The sequence below is a fragment of the Bos grunniens genome, chromosome 7 (genome assembly GCF_055505025.1).
Source record: "Bos grunniens cultivar Pamir isolate PY7600 chromosome 7, Bosgru_T2T1.0, whole genome shotgun sequence".
NCBI lineage: Eukaryota > Metazoa > Chordata > Mammalia > Artiodactyla > Bovidae > Bos > Bos grunniens.
In genome coordinates, this window is record NC_141171.1 from 40,868,440 (window position 1) to 40,892,068 (window position 23,629).

The following is a 23,629-nucleotide window of genomic DNA, read 5'->3' on the forward strand; positions in this document are numbered from 1 at the left end:
AATGCAAATGCATGAATGAATAGCTGATATAAAGGATATTTGTTTCTGGTTGGTTATTTGGAATGACCACACTTCCAACTTATTCCACATACTTAGAATAATTTGGGGAAATATAAATCTAATCATGCGTTTCCCTTAAAACCCATCAATGTTTTTCTATTACACCCAGAATAAAATCCAAACTTCATCACGGACTAAAATTCAATATAGATTGACTCCTGTGTATGTCTCCAATATCATTCCTCACCCTGCATGCTCACCCGTTTTCTCCCAGGAAGTCATATCCTTCATGCCACTAATCTTCTTCACCTCAGGGCCCTGGCGCATGCTGCTTTGCTAGTGCACATGGGTTTCATTTTCCTTGTTTGTGATAGAAAATATCTCTTCTGGAGATGCTGGCTCTTATGATTTCTATGAGCTCCTTGACTAGACTATGTAAGAATGCTGTTTCCATACCACGTTGATTTTCTACACTGCCCCTCTCTTTATATTTTGTTATTGTTCAGTTGCTCAGTTGTGTCCGACTCCTTGTGACCCCAGGGTAGCATGCCAGGCTTCCCTATCCTTCACTATCCCTGGAGTTGCTCAAACTCAAGTCCATTGAGTCGATGATGCCATCCAACCTCTGTCGCCCCCATCTCCTCCTGCCCTCCATCTTTCCCAGCATCAGGGTCTTTTCCAATGAGTTGGCTCTTTGCATCAAGTGACCAAAGTATTAGAGCTTCAGCTTCAGTGTCAGTCCTTCCAATGAAAATGCAAGATTTACTTCCTTTGGGCTTGACTGGTTTGATATCCTTGCAGTCCAAGGGACTCTCAAGAGTCTTCTCCAGCACCACTATTTGAAAGCATCGATTCATATTTTTTTTTTTTTTTTTTTTTTATTTTAATTTTATTTTTAAAAAAAAAATCACATGCTCCCCATCCTGAACCCTCCTCCCTCCCAACCTCCCCATACCATCCCCCTGGGCCTTCCCAGCGCCTTTCTTTTAACTTGTAACTTTATATTGTTAGTTTGGCTTTTTACATTCCATCTTCCTCTATAGACCAAGTGCATGTGAAGGCTCTAACCTTTGCTTGAACTTGTTAGTGCCTATCAGTTACCCAACCCTGACAAGACACTCATGGAAAAAAAAAAGGCAGTGAAAAAGCAGTCTATATCTGGACACTCTTATCTTGCCACTGCTTAGATTAACAGAAACGCCATGACTTGTTTGTCAGTCATGAGCTTTTCATATCTTTGCACTCAACCCCTTTCCTAATCATTTCATCTCAAGGTCTGTTTTTCTGTCTCTGAGATGACCCTTTCTAGTCTTACAAAGTGTGAAGGTATGGGGGATGGAGAGGAAGACCTTGATGTTTGTTGGTGACAGGAAATAATTTTTGAGGAATCAGTCATTTCCTAAGTTTCAGCTATGCTTTCTCTGCACAAAGGAAAATGTAGAAATAATGGAGTGGCTATGCCTTCACTGTGACTCTTTGCAACTCCTCTTTACATTTTGTAGCTGGAGAAGAGGTAGAAAATATCTTGTGATGTTTCTGAACTAATGTTCTGATTGCATTCTATATCTGTAACGTTTTCTCATGGATATTCCAGGATTCATTATTCTTGAAGTTCAGAAGCTGTTACACATCAATGTTCCCTATGATTTGTGTTTTTTTCACCCATAAAATCAATTTTAAGATTCAAGTCTTTATTTCAGGAGTTATTTTTTAAAAATGTCTTTGGATATTTTTGTTTTAATTGTTTGGTTCTCATGTCTTGAAATAGCAATTATGTGATATTAAGATTTCTTTTTTGTCATAATTATCATTATATTTCTAACCACTCTACCTCTTTATTTTCTACCATTTACTTTTTAGTCTCAAGTATTTTTTTTATGGTACTGCTTTTTTTTTTTTTTTTTTACTTTGCCGTGCTTTTACTAGTATTTTACTTTCTCTAAAAGCTTTGAGCTTTGCCATTTCTTTCAATTTCCCCCCCCTTGATTTATGCTAACCCACTTTCCTGCTCCATGTATTTTATATATATATATATAATTCAGTCCATGTGTGCAACTTTGTGCTTAGGACCTTGCTGTGCAAGCAGGTCATTTGTGAGATAAAGTAGTGTGTGTGTTTGTCCATTGGTTTAGCAAGAGTGCTTCTCTGGAGGCTCAGGCGGTAAAGGATCTGCCTAGAACGCAGGAGACACGGGTTTGATCCCTGGGTTGGGAATATCCCCTGGAGAAGAGAATAGCTCCCCACTCTAGTATTCTTGCCCAGAGAATTCCGTGGACAGAGGAACCTGGTGGGCTATAGTCCACAGGGTCACAAAGTGTCGAACATGATTGAGCATCTAACACTTTTACTTTTTGGGAGAGGAGAGATAATCTAAGACTCAGGCTTTGATTTTAGTATGTTGTCTCAGATTGCCTCCTCACCAAATATTTTCTTCCCTCTGCTCTGAGCACATCTCTGTTTTGCATGCATTACCCTCTTTGAGTTGGGAATATCATTATAGGTTGTATCCTTTGTCACTTCCATTTTGTCCTTCAAGTTTAAGAGTCTGGGAAAAGGAAACAAAAGTTGTGTTGGCAACTTCACCCCCTCTTTGTCTCTTCTTTGTTATGTGGTGTGGAATTGTGTGGCTGTAGAGATAATCTCTATTTCTTTCATCACTAGCCCATACTTTTTAATGTCTGTCACTGCAAGTTTGTAATTATAATTTCTAGAACTTATGATTTATCTTTAAAGATAAAGCAGAGAAATAAATTGAATTTTAGTATTATCCTTTGGGTCATTCCTAGTTTCACTATATTGCACATATGCTTTTCATATATATGATAATATACAATATATGTGGTCTAAACAATTTACTAATTCCTAAGTACGATAAATTCATAAAATACTTTGTTGGCATTTGTGGAATTTGTTCTCTACTTTTCTTTCTTTTCTTAGATTTGTGTAGCTTTCCTTTTTTCACCTTTATTGAAGTATAATTAAAAAATAAAATTTTAAGACAAAGTTTTAAGATAATTAGAGAGTACTTGATGATTTATGTATATGTTTTGAAAGGATTGCCCCACTGATGTAATTAAAACATCCATCATCTCACATATTTATCTTTTAAAGATGTGAGAGCCTATTTCAATTATACAATACAGCATTAACTATATTTCATGGTTTTTCTGAAAGGAGAGTAAGCAAGTATTTAATTTTATTTAACCTTTGAACTATAAATTTAGCAATGAGCTTAAGTTAAGGGCAATGAAATGTTTCTTTCAAGTGCAACTTTGGCTTCAGAGAATTGGAGTGTCTCATGTTATTATCTTTTTCCTTTGTAGGCAGGAAGTGACTACACTTGAGATAGAAAATCAAGGTCAAGATAAGAAAAGTAAGTCATTGCTTCATAATATTTTTCATACTAGGGATGTCGTAAACATACAAATTAGCTGATGTTCTGATACTATGGTCCAGTTGGAGGAAATTCTGCTTGGAGTCCTTATAGGGATGTGATGGTCCTTTACTTGTTTTTGTCTCACAAAACTGATCTCTTTATTCTTTATATTACAGTAGTATTTGAACATGATTTATTTCTGGCAGCATTTTATAGATTTCTAGGGGAAGGAATTAACCAAACTATGCCAATTTTAATTTATATATTGAAGTTTTAAAATAGGTTCATATTATCTGGTGTTGAGTGTTTTTTTTTTTTTTTAAAAGCATTTACTCCATTTAATATAGTATCTAGGTGTTGTCGCTTAGTTGCTTGGTTGTATTGACTCCTTGTGACCCCAAGGACTATAACCCACTAGGCTCCTCTGTCCATGGGATTTCCCAGGCAAGAATATTACAGTGGGTTGCCATTTCCTTCTCCAGCGGATCCGTCCAATCCAGGGATTGACACTGCATCTCCTGCATTTGCAGGCACATTCTTTACCACTGTAGTAATCATGCAATTACTCAAAATGAACAATTATGAAGAAAACTCACATTTTCTTATCACTATTGCTTCAACTGTCCTCTCATCTTACAGTCAAACTTCTTGAAAGAATTGTATGGCCTCATTATTTGGGACTTTGCATTTCCCAGTCTAAGCTCAGAGTAGTTTACTTCTGGTACTACTGTTCCATTAAGCATGTTCAGTGGACTATGAAACAACATATTTTACCAGACTGCATCACAGCCATAATTAGAATAACATGCTTAAAGAGCATCATAGTGCACTGCACATATAGTTGTTACATGAGAATTATTTTTATTTTATATATGTATATGGTTATACTGAACCAGGATATAAAATATACTTTTAAGTATGGATCACATTAAAAAAAAGTTGAATGTCTCTGTTCAGATGTAACTACAGACTCTAAAGGACAACATTCAAACTTAATCTCCATCACTGTATTTCTAGCACTTGAAAATGTTTCTCAGCATCTCCCTCCTGAAATTCTTCCTTCCTTCATTTATTTGACACCACACTCTACTCTTTGGATCCTCAATTGTTGACCATTGCTCTATTGTCTGATGCTATCCTGTTTCAATACATCTGGAATGCTGGTGTTTGACCCAGATTTGGAAACTTTCTACTCTTTTGAGGAGCTTCTGTATGACAGATTTTATTTTATTTTGTCTAATCTTTGGTAGAATTTTCTAGTGAAAAGTATCTGAGGAAAATGTTTATTGTAAGCAATTTTTTCACTTCTAGACGCAAATGCTTTTGTAGTTATAGATTATTCACATTTTCTGTTTCATCTTGCCAGTTTTGCAAGTTAAATTTCTCATCAAACTTATCCTTTTTAATTAAAATTCTGAGGTCCTAAACTTAAAATTTTAAGTATTTAATGTTTACGGGATCTATAGTGATGCCCTCTTGCTATTCCTTTGAGCCCAACTCCAACGCAAATCCTGAGATTCACCAAATATTGTGCTACTTTTATTTACAGGAAAAGTAGATGCAAATTGATTGAGGTGGCTGCTGCTGCTGCCGCTAAGTCACTTCAGTTGTGTCTGACTCTGTACGACTCCATAGAAGGCAGCCCACCAGGCTCCCCCTTCCCTGGGATTCTTCAGGCAAGAACACTAGAGTGGGTTGCCATTTCCTTCTTCAATGCACTAAAGTGAAAAGTGAAAGTGAAGTCGCTCAGTTGTGTCCGACTCTTAGCAACCCCATGGACTGCAGCCTACCAGGCTTCTCCAGGCGAAAGAGTACTGGAGTGGGGTGCCATTGCCTTCTCTGGATTGAGGTGGGGCTATCCTGAAATAATTCAGGCTACTACCCCCCACCCTCGCCCCCCAAAACTTCACCAAGGTGAAGGTTCCTTCATTTTCCTATGGCAAACTATATATCTAAAGTATTCTAGGGTACTTGTCCCTTTATGTTCACCAGGATCTATCAGCCTTATGTCCTCTATATAGTAGATTATTTTTATGTCCTGCAGATATATGAAATGATCAATGTTCCTGCAAAGCAGATATTGACAGAGAGACAGAAATTGATAAAGCCCTGAAATACACCAATGAAGTAGCACTGGTGTCTCTTCATGAAAGCAAATGTATCTAAATATATTGCAATGCACTGCTTTAGTGAATTAACAGACCTCGTCTGCAACAGTAAATGCCACTGAAGTTATCTAATTAAGTTTGTGAAAATGTCCAAGACCCAGCCACATTTACTGAGGCCAAAAAGGGAAATTAAGTGAAAAAGTTATCAAAATTACCACCTCTGCATCTTTTTTTTTTTAATTTAAATTTATTTATTTTAATTAGAGTCTAATTACTTTACAATATTGTATTGGTTCTGCATCTTTTTGATATTAAAGTCAATAATTATTTTATTGCTTTTTTTAGTTAGTTTACATTCCATTTGGACCAGAGCCATTTGGGGAGAATCTATACAATGCTACTGCAAATTGGTCAGCATATCTGCTTTCACCCTTGTTTTAAAGTCATGGTAATTAATATTCATTGGATATATTTATGGACCCCTTCAACACACTATGACATAGACATAGGAAAAAATTCCCTTCTCTTATTAGTGGGCTAAGGTAAAATAAGATTTTTTTAAGGAGGTTTCCTTGGTCCTTTAATCAGCTCTTGAACCACAAATTTAAAGTATCATATTCTCTGTTTATGTGCTCCAAAAACAATCAGATAATCAGTTAGTCTTTATAGTTCTCATTCTTTCCCTAAAGGTCTGTTAGAGCAGTCATTTAGGCTAGGCTTTTCCACCCAAGTGACCATTTTAATAAGTCTTTTGCCATTTGTACTGTGGACTACTTGTGTCTCATTTTTTAAAAAAATACTGATGGCATCTGCTCTGCCTCTAAACCTAATCAGCTGATGTAACTAAGCCCAGATTCTCATACCTTTGAGATTCTTCCTTTGGAAGTTTCTTACTTCAACCATTCCTGGTTTCAATAATTACATATCAGTCATAATTATTGGGTTGAACTGCAGGAAAGATGTGGCAGTCTATTAATGATGTATGAATCATAACAGAGCCAGAAGACTTACCAAAATACAAACAGCAAGACAAATTTGCAATTTAGAAAGCACTGTGATGGTTACCATGTGTTATCTCATGGACATACGGAAAGGAAGGTTATCTTTGCCATTTTCTGAGATGTTGGGGCAAGGATGAGAAGGTTATAGCAGTAAATTCATTTAAATATTCTTACATTCCTAAATCTTTAGATATTTTCCTTTTTTGGCTTTATAACAAGGAATATATGGGTAGTAGGTAGAATAAGGGGCTTCCCAGGTGGTTTAGCAGTAAAGAATTTTCCTGCGAATACAAGAGATGTGGGTTCAATCCCTGAGTTGGGAAGATCCCCTGGAGGAGGAAATGACAACCCTTTCCAGTATTCTTGCTTGGAAAATCCCATGGACAGAGGAGCCTGGTGGACTACAGCTCATGGGGTCACAACGAGTTGGACAGGACTGAGCTACTGAGCATGCAAACAGGTATTAACAGAATAAAGGCCCCCAAAGATATCCAAGTTTGACTATATTTTTAAATGTCAAAGGGGACTTTGCATATGTGATTCAAGGTTTCTAGGTGGGGAGATGAACAAATGCTCTTAAAATGTAGAAGAGAGAAGCAGAAGTGATGCAGCACAGTTTCAGAGTGATGCAGCATAAGAAAAACTCAAACAGCTATTGCTTGTTTGTAGCAGTGGGAGGGGACAATGATCCAAGGAATGAGTTTAGCCTCCAGAAGCTGGAAAAGGCAAAGAAACTGAGTCTTCTTTAGAATCTCCAGAAAGGAATGCAGCTATGTCAACATCTTGATTTTGGCCCCGTGAGACTCAGAATTCTAGTATCTAAAACTGTAAGATATTAGTAATAAACTTGCATTATTTTAAGCCATCAGGTTTGTGATAATTTGTTACAGCAGTTTTTGTTCAGTCACTCAGTCATGTCTGACTCTGCGACTCCATGGATGGCAGCAGGCCAGGCTTCCCTGTCCTTAACTCCCAGAGTTTGCTCAAGCTCATGTCCATTAAGTTGATGATACCATCCAACCATCTCATCCTCCTTTTCCCCCTTCTCCTGCCCTCAATCTTTCCCAGCATCAGGGTCTTTCCAATGAGTCAGCTCTTTGCATCTGTTTTGCAGAAAGTTTTCACTTTCATCTCAGGTTCACAGGATTTGTTAACAAAATAAGCCACTTGTTATATACAAATAAATAATACAGATATTAGAGAATTATCTAGCTTACTTTCAATATACTAACATTAAAAGAAAGGAGAAATAGAAAGAGCAAAAGATACATCACCATATTGGATTTTGACCAACATTCAGACTCAGCTCTGGGAAGTCCCATGTCACAGGACATCTAGAGTTCCAATTGGAAAAGGGTCTCAGGCAGCGTGTCCACTCCATGGATGAGACTTCAAAGACTGCAATTTGGGTCTCCCATTTATAATCCCAGGACAGATGCAAACTGATATCATCATCAGTCTGTGACCAAATTGCAAGCCTCAGTTCAGACAGTCGCTCAGTCGTGTCTGACTCTGAGACCCCATGAATCACAAAATGCCAGGCCTCCCTGTCTGTCACAAACTCCTGGAGTTTACTCAAACTCATGTCCATCGAGTTGGTGATGTCATCCAGCCATCTCATCCTCTGTCGTCCCCTTCTCCTCCTGCCCCCAGTCCCTCCCAGCATGAGGGTCTTTTCCAATGAATCAGCTCTTTGCATGAGGTAGCCAAAGTATTGGAGTTTCAGCTTTAGCATCATTCCTTCCAAAGAAATCCCAGGGCTGATCTCCTTCAAAATGGACTGGTTGGATCTCCTTGCAGTCCAAGGGACTCTCAAGAGTCTTCTCCAACACCACAGTTCAAAAGCATCAATTCTTCGGTGCTCCGCTTTCTTCACAGTCCAACTCTCACACCCGTACGTGACCACTGGAAAAACCATAGCCTTGACTAGACGGACCTTTGTTGCCAAAGTTATGTCTCTGCTTTTGAATATGGTATCTAGGTTGGGCATAACTTTCCTTCCAAGGAGTGTCTTTTAATTTCATGGCTGCAGTCACCATCTGCAGTGATTTTGGAGCCCAAAAAAATAAAGTCTGACACTGTTTCCCCATCTATTTGCCACGAAGTAATGGGACTGGATGCCATAATCTTCGTTTTCTGAATGTTGAGCTTTAAGCCAACTTTTTCACTCTCCTCTTTCACTTTCATCAAGAGGCTTTTTAGTTCCTCTTCACTTTCTGCCATAATGGTGGTGTCATCTGCATATCTGAGGTTATTGCTATTTCTCCCGGCAATCTTGATTCCAGCTTGTGCTTCTTCCAGCCCAGCGTTTCTCATGATGTACTCTGCATAGAAGTTAAATAAGCAGGGTGACAATATACAGCCTTGACATACTCCTTTTCCTATTTGGAACCAGTCTGTTGTTCCATGTCCAGTTCTAACTGTTGCTTCCTGACCTGCATACAGGTTTCTCAAGAGGCAGGTCAGGTGGTCTGGTATTCCCATCTCTTGAAGAATTTTCCACAGTTTATTGTGATCTACACAGTCAAAGGCTTTGGCATAGTCAATAAAGCAGAAATAGATATTTTTCTGGAACTCTCTTGCTTTTTCCATGATCCAGCGGATGTTGGCAATTTGATCTCTCGTTCCTCTGCCTTTTCTAAAACCAGCTTGAACATCTGGAAGTTCATGGTTCATGTATTGCTGAAGCCTGGCTTGGAGAATTTTGAGCATTACTTTACTAGCGTGTGAGATGAGTGCAATTGTGTGGTCGTTTGAGCATTCTTTGGCATTGCCTTTCTTTGGGATTGGAATGAAAACTGACCTTTTCCAGTCCTGTGGCCACTGCTGAGTTTTCCAAATTTGCTGGCATATTGAGCACAGCACTTTCACAGCATCATCTTTCAGGATTTGAAATAGCTCAACTGGAGTTCCATCACCTCCACTAGCTTTGTTCATAGTGATGCTTGCTAAGGCCCACTTGACTTCACATTCCAGGATGTCTGGCTCTAGGTGAGTGATCACAGCATCGTGATTATCTGGGTCATGAAGATCTTTTTTGTACAGTTCTTCTGTGTATCTTGCCACTTCTTCTTAATATCTATTGCGAGCCTAGTTTCATGCTAATTCTGTTTGTTTTGTCTTGTAAAACTTGGAATGTTGTTAAGCCTGGGGCTTGGTTGGCCAGGTCCCCTTCAGGGGCTCAACAATTTCAAGACTTTTCCCCCATTTTATGTAAGGTACTGAACGTCTTGCACTCACGGCATGCAGTCACTCCCAGTCACTTCCAGTCAGGGCAGTTTCCAGGCAGGTTAGAAGCAAAGTCAGACGCCTGCTCTGCTTTGTCTCTGAAGCCTAAGTAAGACTGTGTGTGTATGTGAGTGTGTGTGTGTGTGTGTGTGTGTGTGTGCGCGTGCTCTTGCTTAATCTCTCAGTCGTGTCTGACTGTTGCAACGCCATAAACTGTAACCTGCCAGGTTCCTTTGTCCATGGGATTCTCCAGGTAAGAAAACTGGAGTGGGTTGCCATTTCCTTCTCCAGGGGATCTTCCTGACCCAGGAATGGAATCCAGTTCTCCTGCACTGGAGGCAGACTACTGACTGAGCTACAAGGGAAGTTTAATTTCCCTAACAGCATCAGGTAGCCAAAGTATTGAAGCTTCAGTATCAGTCCTTCCAATGAGTATTCAGGGTCTATTTTCTTTGGGATTGACTGGTTTGATCTCCTTGCTGTCCAAGGGACTCTCTAAATCTTCATAAGCACCGCAGTTCAAAAGCATCAATTCTTTGGCACTCAGCCTTCAGTACGGTCCGGCTCTCGCAACCGTAGCACTACTGGAAAAACCATATCTTTGACTATACAGACTTTTGTCAGCAAAGTGATGTCTCTATTTTTTAGTACTCTATGTTTGTTATAGCTTTTTTTCCAGGGTGTAAGTGTCTTTTAATTCCATGGCAGCAGTAATAGGAGACAATTACAACCTGAAGCAGTAATGCCTTTTTATACAGGCCTTTACTGAGATTAATTCCTAGGCAGCCACTCTAGTTAATAATTAGATGTGCCTCTCAAGTCTGTGAATTGCAGTGTTGAGTCCAGACTTCCTGGTAAGTGCATCAGTATCTAGACATTCATTCTGTTCCATACCATATGTGTGCTTTCTTTCACAATCTAGGACTCACAGAATCAATTCAATAACAACAGAGTGTTGCTGAATTCACACTTTTGTTTGTTTTATTTGGGCAGGTTGTGAATACATATTAAGAGCATAAATAAAAAGGAAAATATCCTGTTTCTTTTTAAAAAATTTATTTATTTTAATTGGAGGCTAATTACTTTGCAATATTGTAGTGGTTTTTCCCATACATTGACATGATTCAGCCATGGGTTTATTTGTGTTCTCCATCCTGAACCCCTCTCTTAACTCCCTCCCCATCCCATCCCTCAGGATCATCCCAGTGCACCAGCCCTGAGCACCCTGTCTCATGTATAGAACCTGGACTGGCGATCTGTTTCATATATGATAATATACATGTTTCAATGCTATTCTCTCAAATCATCCCACCCTCGCCTTCTCCCACAGAGTCCAATAGACTGTTCTATACATTTGTGTCTCTTTTGCTGTCTCACATATAGGGTCATCGTTACCATCTTTCTAAATTCCATATATATGCATTAATATACTGTATTGGTGTTTTTCTTTCTGACTTACTTCACTCTGTATAATAGGCTCCAGTTTCATTCACCTCATTAGAACTGATTCAAATGCATTCTTTTTAACGGCTGAGTAATATTCCATTGTGTATATGTACCACATCTTTTTTATCCATTCATCTGCCGATGGACATCTAGGTTGCTTCATGTCCTGGCTATTATAAACAGTGCTACAATGAACATTGGGGTACACGTGTCTCTTTCACTTCTGGTTTCCTTGGTGTGTATGTCCCACAGTGGGATTAGTGGGTCATAAGGCAGTTCTATTTCCAGTTTTTTAAGGAATCTCCACACTGTTCTCCATAGTGGCTCTACCAGTTTGCATTCCCACCAACAGTGTAAGAGGGTTTCCTTAATTTCTCCACATGCTGTCCAGCATTTATTTGTAGACTTTTTGATAGCAGCCATTCTGACTGGCGTGAGATGGTACCTCATTGTGGTTTTGATTTGCATTTCTCTGATAATGAGTGATGTTGAACATCTTTTCATATGTTTGTTAGCCATCTTTATGTCTTCTTTGGAGAAATATCTGTTTAGTTCTTCAGTCCATTTTTTGATTGGGTTGTTAATTTTTCTGGAATTGAGCTACAGGAATTGCCTATATATTTTTGAGATTAATTCTTTGTCAGTTGCTTTGTTTGCTATGATTTTCTCTCATTCTGAAGGCTGTTTTATCACCTTGCTTATAGTTTCCTTCATTGTGCAAAAGCTTTTAAGTTTAATTAGGTCCCACTTGTTTATTTTTGCCTTTTTTCCATTACTCTGGGAGGTGGGTATAGAGGATCCTACTGTGATTTATGTCAGAGTGTTTTGCCCAAATTTTCCACTAGAAGTTTTATAATTTCTGGTCTTATGTTTAGATCTTTAATCCATTTTGAGTTTATTTTTGTGTATGGTGTTAGAAAGTGTTCTAGTTTCATTCCTTTACAAGTGGTTGACCAGTTTTCCCAACACCACTTGTTAAAGAGATAGTCTTTCTCCATTATATATTCTTGCCTCCTTTGTCAAAGATAAGGTCTCCATAGGTGTGTGGATTTATCTCTGGACTTTCTATTTTGTCCCATTGATCTATATTTCTGTCTTTGTGCCAGTACCATACTGTCTTGATGACTGTAGCTTTGTAGTGTAGCCTGAAGTCAGGCAGGTTGATTCCTCCAGTTCCATTCTTCTTTCTCAAGATTGCTTTGGCTATTAGAGGTTTTTTGTATTTCCATACAAATTGTGAAATTATTTGTTCTAGTTCTCTGTAAAATACCGTTGGTAGCTTGATAGCGATTGTGTTTAATCTATAGATTACTTTTGATAGTATACTCATTTTCACTATATTGATTCTTCCAATCCATGAACATGGTATATTTCTCCATCTATTTGTGTCATCTTTGATTTCTTTCATCAGTGTTTATAGTTCTTTTTTCTTTTATTTTATTTTTAAACTTTACATAATTGTATTAGTTTTGCCAAATATCAAAATGAATCCGGTCTTTTGTTTCTTTACGTAGATTTATTCCTAAGTATTTTATTTTTTTGTTGTTGCAATGGTGAATGGAATTGTTTCCTTAATTTCTCTTTTTGTTTTCTCATTGTTAGTGTATAGGAATGCAAGGGATTTCTGTGTGTTGATTTTATATACTGCAGCTTTCCTATATTCATTGATTAGCTCTAGTAATTTTCTAGTAATCTTTAGGGTTTTCTATGTAGAGGATCATGTCATCTGCAAACAGTGAGAGTTTTACTTCTTCTTTTCCAATCTGGATTCCTTTTATTTCTTTTTCTTCTCTGATTGCTGTGGCTAAAACTTCCAAAACTATGTTGAATAGTAGTGGTGAGAGTGGGCACCCTTGTCTTCTTCCTGACTTTAGGGGAAACATTTTCAATTTTTCACCATTGAGGATGCTGTTTGCTGTGGGTTTATCATATATAGCTTTTATTATGTTGAGCTATGTTCCTTCTATGCCTGCTTTCTGGAGGGTTTTTATCATAAATGGATGTTGAGTTTTGTCAAAGGCTTTCTCTGCATCTATTGAGATAATCATATGGTTTTTACCTTTCAATTTGCTAATGTGGTGTATTACATTGATTGATTTGCAGGTATTAAAGAATCCTTGCATCCCTGGGATAAAGCCCACTTGGTCATGATGGATGATCTCTTTAATATGTTGTTGGATTCTGTTTGCTAGGATTTTGTTAAGGAGTTTTGCATCTATGTTCATCAGTGATATTGGCCTGTGGTTTTCTTTTTTTGTGGCATCTTTGTCTGGTTTTGGTATTAGGGTGATGGTGGCCTCATAGAATGAGTTTGGACGTTTACCTTCCTCTGCAATTTTCTGGAAGAGTTTGAGCAGGATAGGTGTTAGCTCTTCTCTAAATTTTTGTAGAATTCAGCTGTGAAGCCGTCTGGTCCTGGGCTTTTGTTTGCTGGAAGATTTCTAACTACAGTTTTGATTTCCATGCTTGTGATGGGTCTGTTAAGATTTTCTATTTCTTCCTGGTTCAGTTTTGGAAAGTTATACTTTTCTAGGAATTTGTCCATTTCTTCTGAGTTGTCCATTTTATTGGCATATACTTGCTGATAGTAGTCTCTTATGATCCTTTGTATTTCTGTGTTGTCTGTTGTGATCTCTGCATTTTCATTTCTAATTTTGTTGATTTGGTTCTTGTCCCTTTGTTTCTTGATGAGTCTCGCTAATGGTTTGTCTATTTTATTTATCTTCTCAAAGAACCAGCTTTTAGCTTTGTTGATTTTTGCTATGGTCTCTTTTGTTTCTTTTGCATTTATTTCTGCCCTAATTTTAAAGATTTCTTTCCTTTTACTAACCCTGGGGTTGTTCATTTCTTCCTTTTCTAGTTGATTTAGGTGTAGAGTTAGGTTATTTATTTGACTTTTTTCTTGTTTCTTGAGGTAAGCCTGTATTGCTATGAACCTTCCCCTTAGCACTGTTTTACAGTGTCCCATAGGTTTTGGGTTGTCGTGTTTTCATTTTTATTTATTTTTATGCATATTTTGATTTCTTTTTTTATTTATTCTGTGATTTGTTGGTTATTCAGAAGCGTGTTGTTTAGCCTCCATATGATGGAATTTTTAATAGTTTTTTTCTTGTAGTTGACATCTAATTTTACTGCATTGTGGTCAGAAAAGATGCTTGGAATGATTTCAATTTTTTTGAATTTACCAAGGCTAGATTTATGGCCCAGGATGTGATCTATCCTGGAGAAGGTTCCATGTGCACTTGAGAAAAAGGTGAAATTCATTGTCTTGGGGTGAAATGTCTTATAGATATCAATTAGGTCTAATTGGTCCATTGTATCATTTAAAGTTTGTGTTACCTTGCTAATTTTCTGTTTAGTTGATCTATCCATAGGTGTGAGTGTGGTATTAAAGTCTCCCACTATTATTGTATTATTGTTAATTTCCCCTTTCACACATGTTAGCATTTGCCTTACATATTGTGGTGCTCCTATGTTGGGTGAATATATATTTATAATTGTTGTATTTTCTTCTTGGAATGATCCTTTGGTCATTATGCAGTGTCCTTCTTTGTCTCTTTTTATGGCCTTTATTTCAAAGTCTATTTTATCTGATATGAGTACTGCTACTCCTACTTTCTTTTGGTCTCCATTTGCATGAAATATCTTTTTCCAGTCTTTCACTTTCAGTCTGTGTGTCCTTTGTTTTGAGGTGGGTCTCTTGTAGACAGAATATATAGGGGTCTTGTTTTTGTATCCATTCAGCCAGTCTTTGTCTTTTGGTTGGGGCAGTTAACCCATTTACATTTTTTAAATTATTGATAAATATGTTCCCATTGCCATTTACTTTGTTGTTTTGGGTCCGAGTTTATACACCTTTTCTGTGTTTCCTGTCTAGAGAAGATCCTTTAGCATTTGTTGAACAGCTGGTTTCAGTTCAGTTCAGTTTAGTCGCTCAGTCGTGTCTGACTCTTTGAGACCCCATGCAGCACGCCAGGCCTCCCTGTCCACCACCAATTCCCGGAGTTCACTCAGACTCAGGTCCATTGAGTCAGTGATGCCATCCAGCCTTCTCATCCTCTGTTGTCCCCTTCTCCTCCTACCCCCAATCCCTCCCAGCATCAGAGTCTTTTCCAATGAGTCAACTCTTCACATGAGGTGGCCAAAGTACTGGAGTTTCAGCTTTAGTATCATTCCTTCCAAAGAAATCCCAGGGCTGATCTCCTTCAAAATGGACTGGTTGGATCTCCCTGCAGTCCAAGGGACTCTCAAGAGTCTTCTCCAACACCACAGTTCAAAAGCATCAACTCTTTGGTGCTCTGCTTTCTTCACAGTCCAACTCTCACATTTATACATGACCACTGGAAAAACCATAGCCTTGACTAGATGGACCTTTGTTGGCAAAGTAATGTCTTTGCTTTTCAATATGGTATCTAGGTTGGACATAACTTTCCTTCCAAGGAGTAAGCGTCTTTTAATTTCATGGCTGCAGTCACCATCTGCAGTGATTTTGGAGCCCCCCAAAATAAAGTCTGACACTGTTTCCCCTGTTTCCCTATCTATTTCCCATGAAGTGATGGGACCAGATGCCATGATCTTTATTTTCTGAATGTTGAGCTTTAAGCCAACTTTTTCACTCTACTCTTTCAATTTCATCAAGAGGCTCTTTAGTTTCTCTTCATTTTCTGTCATAAGGGTGGTGTCATCTGCATATCTGAGGTTTCTGATATTTCTCCCAGCGATCTTGATTCCAACTTGTGCTTCTTCCTGTCCATTATTTCTCATCATGTATTCTGCATAGAAGTTAAATAAGCAGGGAGACAATATACAGCCTTGACATACTCCTTTTCCTATTTAGAACCAGTCTGTAGTTCCATGTCCAGTTCTAACTGTTGCTTCCTGACCTGCATATAGGTTTCTCAAGAGGCAGGTCAGGTGGTCTGGTATTCCCATCTCTTGAAGAATTTTCCACAGTTTATTGTGATCCACACAGTCAAAGGCTTTGGCTTAGTCAATAAAGCAGAAATAGATGTTTTTCTGAACTCTCTTGCTTTTTCCATGATCCAGTGGATATTGGCAATTTGATCTCTGGTTCCTCTGCTTTTTCTAAAACCAGCTTGAACATCTGGAAGTTTATGGTTCATGTATTGCTGAAGCCTGGCTTGGAGAATTTTGAGCATTACTTTACTAGCGTGTGAGATGAGTGCAATTGTGTGGTAGTTTGAGCATTCTTTGGCATTGTCTTTCTTTGGGATTGGAATGAAAACTAACCTTTTCCAGTCCTGGGGCCAGTGATGAGTTTTCCAAATTTGCTAGCATATTAAGTGCATCACTTTCACAGCATCATCTTTCAGATTTGAAATAGCTCAACTGGAATTCCATCACCTCCACTAGCTTTGTTCGTAGTGATGCTTTCTAAGGCCCACTTGACTTCACATTCCAGGATGTCTGGCTCTAGGTGAGTGATCACAGCATCGTGATTATCTGGGTTGTGAAGATATTTTTTGTACAGTTCTTCTGTGTATCCCTGCCATGTCTTCTTAAAATCTACTGCTTCTGTTAGGTTCATACTATTTCTGTCCTCCAAGTCTATGCCCCAACCAGTAATGCTGAAGAAGCTGAAGTTGAACGGTTCTAAGAAGACCTACAAGACCTTTTAGTACTAACACCCAAAAAAGATGTCCTTTTCTTTATAGGGGACTGGAATGCAAAAGTAGGAAGTCAAGAAACACCTGGTAACAGGCAAATTTGGACTTGGAATATGGAATGAAGCAGGGCAAAGACTAATAGAGTTTTGCCAAGAAAATGCACTTGGCATAGCATTTGGTCATAGTTTGGTCATAGCAAACACCCTCTTCCAACAACACAAGAGAAGACTCTACACATGGACATCACCAGATGGTCAACACTGAAATCAGATTGATTATATTCTTTGCAGCCAAAGGGGAAGCTCTATACAGTCAACAAAAACAAGACTGGGAGCTGACTGTGGCTCAGATCATGAACTGCTTATTGCCAAATTCAGACTTGAATTGAAGAAAGTAGGGAAAAACACTAGACCATTGAGGTATGACCTAAATCAAATCCCTTATGATTATACAGTGGAAGTGAGAAATAGATTTAAGGGACTAGATCTGATAGATAGAGTGCTTGATGAACTATTGACGGAGGTTTGTGACATTGTACAGGAGACAGGGATCGAGATGATACCCATGGAAAAAGAAATGCAAGAAAGCAAAATGGCTGTCTGAGGAGGCCTTACAAATACCTGTGAAAAGAAGAGAAGCGAAAAGCAAAGGAGAAAAGGAAAGATACAAGCATCTGAATGCAGAGTTCCAAAGAATAGAAAGAAGAGATACGAAAGCCTTCTTCAGTGACCAATGCAAAGAAATAGAGGAAAACAACAGAATGGGAAAGACTAGAGATGTCTTCAAGAAAATTAGAGATACCAAGGGAACATTTCATGCAAATATGGGCTCGATAAAGGACAGAAATGATATGGACCTAACAGAGCTGATTTGGTGGTGCTGAATTCTCTCGGCTTTTGCTTGTCTGTAAAGCTTTTGCTTTCTCCTTCAGATCTGAATGAGATCCTTGCTGGGTATAGTAATCTGGGTTGTACGTTTTTCTTTTTCATCACTTTAAGTATGTCCTATCATTTCCTTCTGGCTTGAAGAGTTTCTGTTGAAAGATCAGCTGGTATCCTTATGGGAATCCCCTTGTGTGTTATTTGTTGTTTTTCCCTTGCTGCTTTTAATATTTGTTCTTTGTGTTTGATCTTTTTAAATTTGATTAATATGTGTCTTGGGGTGTTTCACCTTGGGTTTATCCTGTTTGGAACTCTCTGGGTTTCTTGGTTTGGGGTGACTATTTCCTTTCCCATTTTAGGGGAATTTTCAACTATTATCCCCTTAAGTATTTTCTCATGGCCTTTCTTTTTGTCTTCTTCTTCTGGGACTCCTATTTTTAGAATGTTGGGGCGTTTGACATTGTCCCAGAGGTCTCTGAGGTTGTCTCATTTCTTTTAATTCTTTTTTCTTTTTTCCTCTCTGCTTCGTTTATTTCCACCATTCTATCTTCAACCTCACTTACCCTAACTTCTGCCTCTGTTATTCTACTGTTGGTTCCCTCCAGAGTGTTTTTGATTTCATTTATTGCATTATTCATTATTGATTGACTCTTTTTCATTTCTTCTAGGTCCTTGTTAAACATTTTTTGCATCTTCTCAATCCTTGTCTCCAGGCTATTTATCTGTAACTCCATTTTATTTTTAAGATTTTGGATCATTTTTAGTATCATTATTCTGAATTTTTTTTCAGGTAGACTCCCTATCTCCTCCTCTTTTGTTTGGTTTGGTGGGCATTTATCATGTTCCTTTATCTGCTGAGTATTTTTCTGCCTTTTCATCTTGTTTAGATTGCTGTGTTTGGGGTGGCCTTTCTGTATTTTGGCAGTTTGTGCTTCCTCTTAATATAGAGGTTCCTCCCTGTGGGTTGGGTTGGATGAGTGGCTTGTTATGGTTTCCTGGTTAGGGAAGCTTGTGTCAGTGTTTTGGTGGGTGGAGCTGGATTTATACTCTCTGGAGTGCAATGAAGTGTTCAGTAATGAGTTTTGAGATGTCAGTGGGTTTGGTGTGACTTTGGGCAGCCTGTATATTAAAGCTCAGGGCTATATTCCTGTGTTCCTGGAGAATTTGTGTGGTATGTCTTGCTCTGGAACTTGTTGGCTCTTGGGTAGAGCTTGGTTTCAGTGTGGATATGGAGGCTTTTGGATGACCTCTTTATTTATTAATGTTCCCTTGAGTCAGGGGTTCTCTGTTGTTCTCAGGTTTTGGATTTAAGCCTCCTGCCTCTGGTTTTCACTCTTATTCTTACAGTAGCCTTAGGACTTCTCCATCCATATGGCACAAATGATAAAACATCTAGGTTAATGGAGAAAAGATTCTCCACAATGAGGGACACCCAGAAACGTTAGCTGAGTTACATGGAGAAGAGAAGAGGGAGGAAGGAGATAAAGGTGACCACGAGGAGAAGAGGGGGAATCAAAAGGGAGAGAGCAACCTAGCCAGTAATGAAATCCCTATGTGCTCTCCACAGCCTGAAACACCCAGAGAGGTTCATGGAGTTACAAAGAGAAGAAAAGAGAGAGGAAAGAGATAGAGGTGACCCTGAGAAGAAGAGGGGGGTCAAAAGGAGAGAGACAGATCTAACCAGTAATCAGATCCCTAAGTGTTCTCCACAGCCTAGAATACCCAAAGAGATTCATAGAGTTGGGTAGAGAAGTGAAGGGGGAGGGAGGAGACAGAGGTGACCTAGGGGAGAAAAAGGAGAGTCAAAAAGGGGAGAGGGCAATCAAGCCAGTAATCACACTCCTAAGTAAAAATGGGTACTAAAGATTGGATTCTTAAAGGTACAAAATTGATAACAAATACCAAAAAGCAAAGATTATAAATCTAGAGTAGACGTTAGACTCTCAAAAATACAATATTAAAGAAGCAAAACAAAATCACAAAAATTATTAAAAAATATATGAAGTTTGCTTTAAAAATAGGGTTTTTTGTTTTTGCAATAGTAGATTATAAAAATGAAAATTAAAGGAGTAAGAGGACTTAAAAAGAAAATAAAAAAATTTTTTTAAATAGTAAAATTGTAAGTCGGAATTTCTCTGGAGCTGTTGAGGGCAGTGTGGGGTCAGCTCAGTTTCAAATAGTTCCTTGTTCCAGCTTATACTTCTCAAGATCTCTAGGCCCCTCCCAATGTAATCGGTGCTAACTACAGGGTTTTAATCTGTTGCACCTGTCACTTCCAAAGTTGTTCCCTCTGTTTATTTTGGCTTCTTCTGTTTGCAAGTCTCTTCAGTGTCTAATTTCCACCCTGACACAACGGGGTGAAGGTGGTCACTTATTTAGGCTCGTTTGTTCAGTCGTGGTGTGGGGAGAGAGTAACACTGCAAATGAATATCACTGGTGTGTGTGGGGAGTGCTTGCAGTGTTTTGGCCACACTGGGTTTGCCCCCGCGCACAGCGTGTGTGCTTTCACAGTCTACACTGCTCAGGCTCCAGGTTGCTCTGCAGGGGAACTGTCTAAAGCAGGCCCTGGGTTGAGTGCACTTCCCAGGTCTAAGCTGCTCAGGTTCAGTTTCTCGGGTACTCCACAAAGGTGCAGACTCGGTTGGGCCTGTGATTTGTGCCCTTCCCAGGTCTGAGCAGCTCAAATGACCAGGTGCTTGGCGAGCACACACTCCCCAGGTGTGGTGCGTCTTATCGCCTCCCCCGTCCCAGCCACTCAGTTTCCTGGGTGTGTAGTGGGAGTGCCATCTCAGGTGTGCCCTGTGTCTCTTCTGGGGAGCTGATCTCTGGCTGCAATCCTGATGGATGTCAACCATCCAGGATCCCAGGAAAACTTGGTTAGCAACTGGGAGCATGCTTGCAGCTTGATAGAGGATGCCATCTCTGGGGCCAAGATTGCCCCTTTCTGGCTCTGGCTGTTGCCCGCCTGCTTCTCTGCCTCCAGCGGGGGATGGGCTGGTCCACTGCTGGCTAGCTCTCCTCTGGTATTCAGTCAGTCCTTTGTTCTGTGAGCAGGCCGGCAGTGCCTAAGGCGGGAAAGTTTTCTCTCTCTCTCTCTCTCTCTCTGGGTATCCCTCAGTTTGAGTTGGTATCTCTCATTAGCTCCCTCATATTGCCCTCAGGGCATTTAAGCCTGGTCTTTACCCTAAACAATGCAGCATGTGCCTCCCTGTTCAGCCCCCACATGCTGGTGGTGAAAGCAAGCATCTGGGCTACTTTTCCAACGCAAGCATCTGGGCTACTTTTCCACTGGGAGTTGCCATTAGGCACGTAATCTGTGCGTTTTATTTATTTATTTTTCCACCTGGTTATGTTGCCCTCTGAGATTCCAAGATTCCCCACAGACCCGCTGGTGAGAGGGTTTCCTGGTGTTTGGAACTTCTCCTCTTTTACGACTCCCTCCCAGGACTGGTGTCCATCCCTAACTCTTTTGTCTCTCTTTTTATCTTTTATATTTTGTCCTACCTCCTTTCGAAGACAATGAGCTGCCTTTCTGGGTGTCTGGTGTCCTCTGCCAGTGTTCAGAAGTTGTTTTGTGAAATTTGCTCAGTGTTCAAATGTTCTTTTGATGAATTTGTGGGGGAGAATGTGGTCTCCTCGTCTTATCTCTCTTTCTTTTATAATCTGCTTTATGTCAAGGGTATGCTTGGATCTGATTTTTATCTTCAGTATGAATAAGAATGTATTCTTGGTAAGAGATACTGGCTGGTCTTCCTTTGCAAGATAAATTTCAGGGTTTTCAAAACGAAAGAGGAGTCCCACTCTCTAAGACCAGCGGGAACACCTCATGTGACACAATGATCTTTCTTGGAGTTTGGAATTCAGGTTAATTGCAGTCATCAGAAATTTTCTCAGATATTTCCATTCTGGTTCTAAGCCTCATATATATATTTTTCAATGTTCTAACTTCAAGTAAGAAGTCTATTCTGGATATGCATTTAGCTGAACTTTAGCACAATGATGGGCATGTTTCACATCTTTAACCTTAGAATAAATATGCTTGTTCTTAAATATGTTAACATTTTCAGCACCAAAAGCTGTAACCACTTCACTCACTGGTGTATGATGTTTTTCATGTCTTTCATACTTGTGCTTGGTTCTCCAAATTGTCACTAATGCTACCACTGAATTGTGCTCAAGCTACATAATTCCCTCAGCTTCTGATTATAAAACAATACTAATTTTAAAACATATTTGGTTAATTGATTTGTTACATACTGTGATATTTATAAAGATATATTATTATATGGATAAATATAATATTTCATATTTGAAATCAGTGCATTGAATGTGACTTTTCTGTGAAGAACAATGAGGTGTTAAAAGTTACTAGCATACTGTTGTTATATAGAATCTATTTAACATATTCTATGATTTTGCTCACAATCACTTTCAAGCCTATTAGTTTGTAGATTTAAGAATCATTCAATGTCCCTTTTACAAATTGAGACTTTACTATATTTAGTAGTCTAAATATAGTAACCTATAGTTCTAACATATTTATTAAAAATATTAGCAGTGAATCTTAGATTAACAAATGTGTAAATCAATATTTATAGCTGTAATCAAATTGAATCTGTATTTAATTTGATATAGTTACTTTTGTTATGTCAGTACCTATCTCTATAATGACTATTCATCTTAAGAGTTGTATGATTTTCCTATGATAACTTTATAACATTTATATCTTAATTTTATAGCAATAATTATTTTTTATTTATACTTGCCATTCTGTATTGTCATAGCATATTTATGGACAAAATTTTATTATCCAGCTTCAAAATTTACATTTAGTCACCAACTTTGGTATGTATCATTTACACAGAAAGATAGTATTGTTGTTGCCCCAAAAGATGTGTCCTTCCTTAAGAACCTCAATAATAACATGGAATCATGACATGTTTAGACAGTGGACCTCTTTGAAGTTTCATCATTTTTTTCTACCCTTTCATTATCTCCTTACCCTCAATTTGTGATGTCCCAAAACTCTTAGATTGCTTTCTTTTTATTTTTACCCTCCAGGTAAAGGTGTTCCATCCACTTCTAATCAGGTAATACAATCATTGTTACATTTGTGTGATAAATGCAAAATACAGACAACTTCATATAAACCTACTTGTAGATCTTCCTTAACATGCAATTTCTGAATGGATTTATCAAAGACTTTCATAGTTTAAATATTATTCCTGGAAATTATAATGCAAAAATAGAAAGAAATAAAAAAATAAAAATATTTGAACAAATTTAGGTGATTAGTAAGTTTGTATTGTTTTCTCAAGTCTATCAAAGTCTAATATTTTAATTTTCAAAGCTACTATAACAAAAGTAAATCAAATTCACAACTACAATCTGACCACCATAAAACATATATTATTTTTTAGCTTTCCACATTCCCTTTTTAATCTTTATGTCCAGGACTTAGCTTTTATATTTATAAACATGGTAAATATCAATCAACATGATTGATGAATGAATGAAAAAATGAATGAAAAAACACTTTTTAATATTATATGAATGAATGAAAAAAATGAATGAAAAAACACTTTTTAATATTATATCACAAACATTTTATTGATTTAATTAGTAGTATTTTAATTTTTCTTTCATGGTCCATACAATTGAAAATGTATTTAGATTCTCAATTACATTAATTAAATTTTATCCTATGAAGAATTGTTATGCAATTTGATTAATTACTTACAGATCTGTGATTCTGATTGTTGCATATATTATACCTCAGTATGTGTGACATAAAGTATACAACTACTTTTCTCTAGATGTTCAGGGAGATAACAGTGTCTTGTTATTCTCTTTTATTATTTGTAGTGAAATGAAAACAGAATTGGTGGCAGTTTGAAGCAAAGGATATGTTGCTAAAATGAAGTCTTTAAGACATCAGGGCTTGGAGAAAGGGCCTTGAATA

At 38.2% G+C, this 23,629-nt stretch overlaps 1 protein-coding gene across 1 annotated transcript in view; it reads left to right on the plus strand.

The window, feature by feature from the left end:
• Nucleotides 1-23,629, plus strand: part of GCSAML (germinal center associated signaling and motility like) — a 52,680-nt gene that overhangs the window by 26,694 nt on the left and 2,357 nt on the right. Inside the window, exons 3-4 of the mRNA XM_086413608.1 lie at nucleotides 3,324-3,373; nucleotides 22,729-22,757. Of these exons, the coding sequence (XP_086269734.1) occupies nucleotides 3,324-3,373; nucleotides 22,729-22,757 (79 nt within the window). The remainder of the gene's footprint in view (nucleotides 1-3,323; nucleotides 3,374-22,728; nucleotides 22,758-23,629) is intronic.